Source organism: Adiantum capillus-veneris, chromosome 16 (assembly GCF_014529385.1).
Source record: "Adiantum capillus-veneris isolate H3 chromosome 16, ASM1452938v2, whole genome shotgun sequence".
Classification (NCBI taxonomy): Eukaryota; Viridiplantae; Streptophyta; class Polypodiopsida; order Polypodiales; family Pteridaceae; genus Adiantum; species Adiantum capillus-veneris.
In genome coordinates, this window is record NC_140946.1 from 149041035 (window position 1) to 149050893 (window position 9859).

General features: G+C 42.8%; 1 protein-coding gene across 1 annotated transcript; it reads right to left on the reverse strand.

Moving 5' to 3' along the window:
- Positions 1–6687: 6687 nt before the first annotated feature.
- Positions 6688–9465, reverse strand: LOC147440049 (pentatricopeptide repeat-containing protein At3g09040, mitochondrial-like). Its single transcript, XM_086485737.1, has 2 exons — positions 9277–9465; positions 6688–9184 (listed from the first exon to the last, which is right to left on the reverse strand). Exons 1-2 carry the CDS (start codon positions 9319–9321, stop codon positions 7013–7015), a joined length of 2217 nt encoding a protein of 738 aa, XP_086341863.1. The 5' UTR covers positions 9322–9465; the 3' UTR covers positions 6688–7012.
- Positions 9466–9859: the final 394 nt, after the last annotated feature.

The following is a 9859-nucleotide window of genomic DNA, read 5'->3' on the forward strand; positions in this document are numbered from 1 at the left end:
AACCTGCTATCGTGGTACCTGTAACGCTTTCTACACTCAACGAGTGTCCACAATCAAGCGTACATACAACCACTGTACTTGTACAGTAAATCTCTGTATACTGCACTTTGGAGACCTGTTTAAAAACTTGTGCATCTGGTCGTGGATTGCGAACGAAGGGATTGTGATGGTCTTGCTCTCTTAGCCTCTCTTGCATGCACCAGGCTCTGATACCATGTAAAGAATGAGGATGCAAGAGAGCTACACAAGACAAGCACAAAGCACACAGAGATAGAAAGCTTCTTCTTCTTCTTCACAGAAAAGAGAGTACAAAATGACTAAGTGCTAAAGCTGAAAAGTAGCACATATGTACATGCGGTCACTAAGTGTGAACTCGCTAGAAGCGTACTAGGCTGGCACTATATGTGTAGTCCAGCTGTAGAATCACTGTCAGAGATCCTCCGTGTCGGTCACCTAACGCGCCAGTGAGTAAATGCCATAAGCGGCCAAGACCCGTAGTGGATGCCAGCTCAAGGTGTAGAGCTCGACATCTCAACATCATCTTCCTTGAAAGCAAGGGAACGCCTATGCCTGTCAGCGGCTATCTTTTGTCTTAACTGCGTTGCTTTTATGGCGTCTTTTATCTTCTCAAATGACATTTGAAGATCACGCACATACTCATCTCAGCAAGATCTTTTGGTGCATCCTCAAAATAGGAGGAACTTTTGATCGACCTTCAACTATTTCAAAGGGAGACTTTCATGTAAAGGTATGTACGGTATTGTTATACACGTACTCTACTAAGGGTAAGTACCTTTCCCATTGACTTCTTTGATCTACAACATTGACATAGCTCTTGAGTAGATCTAATATGGTAGAGTTGACAATCTCACTTTGCCCATCCGTTTGAGGATGATAGGCGGAGGAGAAGTCCAACCTTGTGCCCATATTCTCAAATAGTCCTTTCTAGAAGAGACTCATCATGCGAGAATCTCTATCTGAGACTATAGACTTTCGCAAGCCATGGCGCTTACAAATTTGAGAAACAAATAGGTTAGCCATATGATGAGGTTTGATAGTCTTCTTGACAGGTATGAAATGTGCTTGCTTGCTAAACATGTCAACTATCGTCCATATGCCCGTATTTCCATGAATTGATTTTGGTAAACCAAAAATGAAATCCATGGAGATACTTTCCCAAGGTTCATCTGGGATGGGTAATGGTTGCAATAGCCCCGCTTGTTTGCCTCTATCATACTTTACTTTTTGGCACATCAAACATTGCGAAACATAAGCTTTTATGTCTTGTTTCATTGATAGCCAGTAAAAGTATGTCTCAATAGCTGTTGTAGTGGCTTGTATGCCCCGATGTCCCGCATAAGGAGCAACATGGGATTTAGCATAATTTTCTCTCTCAAGTCTTTGGTAACACATAGCTTAGAGTCATAGAGAAGAAATCCATCTTTTAGCTCATATCGATCTTGTATCTTCCCCATACTCAAAGCGGACATGACATTAGAAAAATATGGATTTGTAGCATACCCATCTACCATGCTAGATAGATCATTGTGGTATGCCATTGAAACAGCATTTGCTCTTGGTCGTCGTGAGAGAGCATTTGCCATCGAATTGGCAGCTTGCCAGGGATGTGAGCAATATGAAAGTGAAATTGTGACAAGATGTTTGACCACCTCATTTGCTTATCCGAAAGCTTGGTTTGTGTCATGAAATATTTGATGCTTTGGTGGTCTGTCTTTACGATGAAAGGATTACCAAGCAAATAGTGCTTCCATGAATCTAAAGCATGAATTACCGCAAGTAATTCCTTTTCATAGATTCCTAGCACTCTTTCTTGCTCATTTAAATGACGACTTTCATATGCTATGGCGTGTCCTTCTTGCAAAAGAACAGTGCCTAAGCAATCACCGCAAGCATCACATTCAACCTCAAATGGCTTTGTGAGGTCAGGAAGAACTAGCACGGGCTTACACATAAGATTTGCTTTAAGCGCTAAGAAAGCTTTATTTTCTTTAGCCTTCCATTGGAATTTGACCTTTTTCTTAATCAAATCATGAAGTGGTCCTACTATAATGGAGAACTTTTCAATGAATCTCCTATAGTAAGAGCACATTCCAATGAAACTTATGGGTTCATGAAGATTCCTTGGTTGAGGCCATTCTTCTATTATCTTCAACTTGTCGGGATCCATGCAGATACCCTCTTTGGAGATAATATGGCCTAAATAGAGAATCTCTTCTAAAAATAACTCACTCTTTTATCATTGACATAAAGCTTATTGTCTCGCAGTTCTTGGAAAACCGTCTTAAAATGAGACTTGTGTTCTTCTAAGCTTTTGGAGTAGATGATGATATCATTGAAAAATACTCCCGTCTAAGCACGATGTCTATGAAAGATGTAGTCCATCATACGATTGAATGTGGCTGGCGCATTTGAGTCTAAAAGGCATCACAATAAACTCATAAAGACCGAAAGTAGTGCGGAATGCGGTCTTGTGAATATCTTCTGGTACGATACGACTTTGATGATAACCGCTCTTGAGATCTATCCTACTAAAGTAGGAAGACCCTTGAAGCTTATCAAACAAATTTTCTATACTTGGAACCGGAAAGGGATTCTTAATTTGTGTTTTCGTTTAGTGCACGATAGTCAACACACATACGGTATGAACCATTCTTCTTTTGCACTAATAGCATGGGTGAGAAAAATGGAGATGATCTTGGACGCACCATTTCTTTTTCCATTAGCTCATTTATTTGAGTCATTATCACCTCTTGTTGTACAAGAGAGACCCTATATGGTGGTTTGTTGGGTGGAGAGCTTCCTGGAATAAGCTCAATCCTATGATCATCTTCTCCCCTTGGAGGAGGTAGTTCTCCTGGGATAGAGTCAGTAAAACAATCAACATATTCATCAAGAAACAACTTTATGCTTCTTCTTTAGATGATTTTTTAGCTCACATGATAGAAACATCATTCATAGAATCTTTGACAAAAATCAAGTAAGCGGAAAGAGTAGACTTTATTGATTTATTCAAAGAGTCATGGGATACAATAGGAATAGTGTGTCCCTTATCATTAACATCTAAGTTAATGTCTCTACCTCTATGTTGAACAGAAATTACTCTATCAGGAAATTTAAGATTGACAGCCATACGATGAAACCAAGGCGTGCCCAACAAAACATCTTGAGACTTAAGAGGAGAAATGTAGAAATCCTCTTGGTCCACATATTCTTGCACATGGATGCGAAGCTTTCCAATCAAAGGAGTGACTGGGACCGTTGGAGTATCAAAAGCCCCATCAGCTTCTAGTGCATGTCCCATCTCATGTGCATGAATTCCCAATCGACTTGCAACTCCCTTGAGATGAAGTTGCGATTGGAGCCTGGGTCAAACAAGATAAGACAATCTTGATCACGCACCTTGCCCCATGCATAACATTGGCGTGATTCATCGTCTTCTTTTTTCTTATCTTGAGTCGTAACCAAAGATGCTTGTGGCTTGTCATTCTTAGTTGTTCGCAAAGGACAAGCTCTATATGCATGACCTTGTTCGCCACACTTGTAGCATCGGTTTTCTTTGCGGTAGCGTTCCATCTCTTTGGGAGAAAGACGTTACTTGCCTTTGTAAAGGCCTTTGTATTTCTTCTTTTCCCCTTTGGCCTGGGAGGTCTCTCCCCATTTCAAGAAATCCATTAGATGACATGAAGGAACAGTATGCTGCTGATGAAGATTTTACAAGGATCTTTTGAACAGTTTCAAGAGAGGCAACATCATGAGCACTACCTCCTCAGAGTTGGCAACATCATGAGCACTACCTCCTCAGAGTTGGTTTTATGATGATGCATGGCAGACTTTGTGTCAAGGAGGCCATTGCGACATAAGGTCATGGAAGAGAGTCATGTCTCACCATATGTAGGGCATCGTGGTATTGATGCGACAGTTAAAGCGGTAAAGACATTCTTCTATTGGCCTACCTTGAGGAGAGATGTGGATGCCTTTGTGCGAGCATGCATAGTTTTCCAAAAGGTCAAGTTTGACAGGCAAAAGACACCAGGGTTGTTACAACCCACTGCCGATTTCGGATAAGCCATGGGAAAGCATTGCTATGGACTTTATCTTTGATCTTCCAAGAATGCCAACAGGGAATGATGGTATATAGACCATTATCTGCAGGTTCAACAAGCAGATCCATTTTATCCCTGTTAGGAAGAAGATAAAATATGATCGGACGGCACGCTTGTTCATGTACAATGTGTTTAAGTGCCATGGTATGCCACAATCGATTATCAGTGATCGTGATCCTCGCATGACCAGTTTGTTCTGGAGAGGATTGTTTGAGAACATGGGCACTACGCTCAAGTTCTCGTCTTCATTTCATCCACAAACTGATGGACAATCAGAAGAGGCTAATTGTACTGTCTTAGATCTGCTGAAATACTATGTATCAGATAATAAGTCCAAGTGGGAACAATATTTACCTATGCTTGAGTATGCGTACAATAATACGGTGCATTCATCTATTGGTAAAGCACCTTTTGAGATTGTTAAAGGCGGCAAAAAGGTTCCTCCCATTTTGCATACAAAGGACAAGATCTTTGAGGCAGATCGATATGTTGAGAACATAGATGAGATGTATAAGAAAATCAAAGTTGCCTTGGAGAAGACTCGGGCAAAGCAGAAAAAGGTTGCTGATTGTCACCGTCGTGAATTGCTGTTATCACCAGGTGATTGGGTTCTGTTCAGGTTAAAAAAGGCAAAGTTTAGGCAGATCATGGGCAAGGAACGGCTGTTTCCTAAGCTCAGCATGCGTTACTATGGGCCTTTTCAAGTGCTTGACAAGATCAGCGATGTGGCTTACAGGCTGAAATTGCCTGATGCATGGAAGATTCATAATGCGTTTTACGTGAGTCTTCTAAGACCCTTCATGGGTGATGTGCCAGAAGATATGCTAGATGAGGATTAGCCAAAAGTTGAGGAACTTGATGAGATCCTGGTACCTAAGCAAGTTTTGGCACATAAGGACATAAAAGTTAAAGGACAAGTTGCAAGACGTTATTTGGTGAAGTTCAAGAACTATCCACCTATGGATGCAAAGTGGATGGAAGAGCATGAACTGTCACAGTCACCAAATGTGCAGCTTTACCTTGAAGCATTTGGGTTACAACTTACTTATGCCCCAACCTAACGTGTGCAAAGGAGGGGTAATGATAGAGCTAGTACATCAATGTACATATGAATTCAGTGTAATAGATGGAATTGACAAAAGTATGAAGGTCTCATTAAGTCATTTGTATATATGTGTTATGACCTTTCTTGTGGATACATGGATGATAAAAGAGTGTTGATAGCACAAAATCATCTACGGTATGCAATCGAGGACGATAGTGATTTCAAGAGGGGGTATGTCACGAGGGACGTAGCAGCTGTTAACTATGTCACAAGGATGTGACAACTGCTAACCTTAGTTGTTGGTTTCTTTCCAATGATTTTTGTTTTATTTTTGAGACCCTCTTTTTTAAGTAGCAAATGGTCGGACATTGTATGGCCAATGTGAACGGTAGTTTCACCCGCAAACGGGAAGTGGTCGACACTGGAATTCATATAGTAAGAGGATATCTAGGCTCAAAGCAAGATCATGTAGGTCCCCTCGTCGCACTTAGTAAGTTGGTGGATACTAGGAAGTGAACTCAAAAAGGCATAAAGTCAAAGGTGGGACTACCAACAGAAAGTACCCGACAATTGGGCCACATTACACTTTTGGATGCCCTCCCAATGAGGGTAGATGGTCATTGGGAGCCCAACGGAATCATTTCCTAAAATTTAGGGAACTGCTATTTTGGGCCGTGAAATGTGTTCGCGTCATTACCTCCAGTATGACTAGAGGAACATTTTACAACTCTGCCACGAAGTCAACTGAGCAACCAGTCGGGAGATTTTTAGGCGACAAACCCGAAACAAGAAAATGCTTGTAAATGCGCCAAGTGGCACATTTGTGTGCACTTGCCTCATGCAACAAGAGTTGGCGCTGAATTTTAAGCTGAGAGGAGCCTCATTTTACAAAGGTTAAGAGCTATGGAGTGCTTCCTTTCCCTCTCATGTACAGTGTGGTGCTAGGATTGATGCCCTGCACACTACACACTGCTCTCTCTCTCTCTCTCTCTCCCCTACGTGCAGTTATGTGATGCCCCACAAGAGGGCTTTTCATTTGACTGATGTACAGTTGTGTGGGTTCATGCACGATTCCCGAGGCAAGAGCCTCTTACACAGGTACTGGATTAGCTAGTGGCTAATCCCCCACAAGTACAAGTGAATTCGGAGAGGTTTCACGTGAGAAATCTCGTCCAATTCAAAGGACAAGTAGTCGTACAGATGTAGAAGCTCGAGGGCTTGCTACGGATACAGCCAGCACGCGAAACAGAGTCCAAAACAAGGAATTAAAGCTTGCTGTGTGTTTTTACAGGTTTAGGATTTCGACCCTAAACGGTCTCTAATACCCCCAAGAGGTTCGCAGACGCGAGGGAACCGTTGTACAGGTGATCTGGCGCATTTTCGGGGCAAAAAACAGAGAATTCAACGTGCTACAGAGCTATTGCGTGGAAATACTGTCTGTGAAGCGTCCTAGTACAGTTATGCTGCCGAAATCGGGCCAGGTGGATTTCGTCGGCCTGGATTATGCGGGACAACTTGTAAGAAATCACAGGTTTTATTCCCTTTGTTAAAGAATAAAGAAATACCGAAAGGAGCGCCAACTTTGGGGCCTACAAGTTGTCGACGTCTGCTCGGAGCATTCTAGCTTCCGAGCCGTGTGTATGCTTAAGTGTTAATTCCCGTCGTAGGTTTCCTTTGCAAAGTGCTCTGTGTGTGTGTCTAAAGTAAAGAATTTCGGGTATACTTCTAGAACCTATTTGCAGCTAGATTGCCACCAGAGCCGTGAAAGCAAAAGTTCAGCTATGCCCTAGTCCACCAACACTTTTGTGGCAATCTTGAAGCCATTCGATACCTCACTGTTCAGTTACTCCTCAAGCTTAGCACCTGCATAAATGTGTGACATTAAGACATAAGCTGCAGAATTATTGTAATCGATTTGAGCAGCATGTTCAAAAGCCTGCTCTCCAAAATCCACATTTCCCCAATGCTTACAAGCACCCAGCACACTATGCCAAACCTCGAGAGCAGGGGAGGATGGTAGCTTTGTAATCATTGCTACAGCCTTATTTAATTCACCTGCACGGCAAAAGACATCTACCAAGCAAGTTTGATGCTCAGATGTAGGAATGATCCCATACTCCTTGCTCATTGCTTCGAAGTATAACTGGCTCCTATAGAACAGACCTGCACGGCTACATGCACTGAGCACAACAACAAAGGTAATAAGGTTTGGCTTCATCCCTTCTCCAAGCATCCTGTCAAATGTACAGAAGACACTCTCGCTTTCTCCAACCTGAGCATATCCTGCCATTAAGGCATTCCAGGGGACAACATTCTCAATGGGAATTTTGTCAAACACTTGCTGTGCTTTTGAAAGGGAGCCACATTTGGCATACATATCCACCAGCGAGCTGCCAACAAACACATCCCTTTCGAGCAAACCCTGACGTTCAATCTCACCATGAATTTCTTCACCTTTCTCTGCTGCTCCTCTGTCACCACAAGCTTTCAAGCTGCAAACAAAAGAAACAGCATCTGGGATAACACCAGCGCGTTGCATTTTTTCAAAACAGTTGATGGCTTCCTCACTGGGCCCATGTTCTGCATAGCCGGTAATCAAAATATTCCATGAAACTACATCTTGAACCGAAAGCCTGTCAAATATATGCCGGGCTTTTGCCAGCTTCCCGCACTTAGCATACATATCCATCAGGGCATTGCCAACCACAAGGTTTCTTTCCAGCAGCCCCCGTCTTTCAATCTCAATATGCACCTCTTCACCCTTGTCTGTGACCTGAATATTGCTGCAAGCTTTCAAAATACAAACATAAGTGACTGCATCTGGAGGGATGCCCTCAAATTGCATCTGTGCAAAACACTCAAGAGCTTCCTCGCCGTACCCATGTTCAGCATAACCCTCAATTAAGGCATTCCATGAGACAATATCTTGTTTCGGGAGCTTGTCAAATACTTGCTGTGCCTTCGCAAGAGAGCCAGTTGTTGCATATAGATCAACAAGCATGTTCCCAATGGGAAGGCTTTTTTCCAGCAAACCCTGTCTTTCAACCTCAGCATGAATCTCTCCGACCTTCTCTATGGCTCCTATGCTTCTACAAGCTTTCAAGCTACTTACAAAAGTAACAGCATCTGCAGGGACACCCTCCAGCTGCATCTGTTCAAATAGCTTGAGTGCCTTCTTACCACACCCATGTTCGGCATAACCTTCAATTAATGCATTCCACGAGACAACATTTCGAATTGACAGATTTTCAAACACATGTTGTGCTACAACCAGTTGATCACATTTTGTATACATATCAACCAAACTGTTGCCCACAACAACATCTCTTCCCAAAATCCCACGTTTTTCTATCTCAGCATGTATTTCAAAGCCCATTTCTATGTTTTTGATGCTACCACAAGCTTTCAAGCTGCATATTAACGTGACTGTATCCGGAGAGAGGCCTTCAGATTGCAGCTGTTGAAGGCACTTAAGTGCTTTTGCACCATGCCCTTGTTCAGCATAGCCTGCAATAAGTGCAGTCCACGATACTAAATCTCGAATTGCGAGCTTGTCAAACACTTGTTGTGCTACCGACAATGAGCCACATTTGGCATACATATCGACCAAGGTATTGCCAAGACTAAGGTTTGTTTTAAGCAGATGCTGCCTTTCGATCTCAACATGTATCTCACGGCCTTTATCTACATCTCTTGTGCTCCCACAAGCTCTCAAGCTGCAAATGCTTGTGACAACATCTGGGAAAACACCCTCAAGTTGCATTTGGTCGAAACATTTGAGTGCTTCTTCACCGTGCCCATGATCAACATACCCTGCAATAAGAGTGGTCCAAGAAACAACATTGCGTGTTGGAAGCTTATCAAAAACCTGCTGTGCTTTTGTAAGCAAGCCACACTTGATGTACATATTGACCAAGCTAGTACCGACAAAAGGGTCACTTTCAAACAATCCCATTCTGGCAGCCTTGTCATGTACTTCAAGGCCAACTTCCAAATCTTTTAACTTTGCACAAGCCTTCAGTATGGAAACAAAAGTATGTCCATTAGGATGAACAGAGGCATCCTTGATCATCTTTTGGTACAAGGCAAGAGCAAGCTGAGGCTTACCGCATTTAGTGTAGCCCACCATGAGGGAGTTCCAAGACCTCTCATTACGATGAGCTAAACCATCAAAAACCTGTTGTGCATCATGCATGCTCCCAACTTCCACCAGCGTTAGAACTAGATGATTCCCCAGTAAAGCATGTTCCTCGAGCCCAATGTTGCGCAAGCAGGCATGTAATCGTTGCGCAGAGGATTGGTCTTTTGATGTCCTGCATCTGAGCATGAAGCATGCAGTGAGCAAAAAGGCAAGGGGAAAGGAAGGGTGACGAAGGACGAGAGAAGGAAGAATGTCTGGTAGACGAAACAGGTGAGCGGAAAGGAAGAAGAAGGGGGGAAGCGCACAGATATCAGGAGGAATGGTGGTGCTTACGATGTTGGCTAGATAAAAGCTCAGCCACCATTACTTGGGCACATATATACAGAGAATTGCTGGTGGTAATGTTGTTCGCTAGATTAAAGCTCAACGACCATTTCTTGCTCTCTCTATCGAACTATTGCAATAGCATACTTGAATTAAGCCAGCGGTCCACCACCAACTGGGAAGTATACTTTCTATAACCAATTTGCAGCTAGATTGACCAGAGCC

Coding starts and splice junctions, on each gene's coding strand:
- LOC147440049 (XM_086485737.1), bottom strand. CDS start 9,321: ATGAGAGGTCTTGGAACTCCCTCATGGTGGGCTACACTAAATGCG. Junction 9,185..9,276: donor GGTGGGCTACACTAAATGCG/GTAAGCCTCAGC, acceptor TCCATACTGAAG/GCTTGTGCAAAGTTAAAAGA.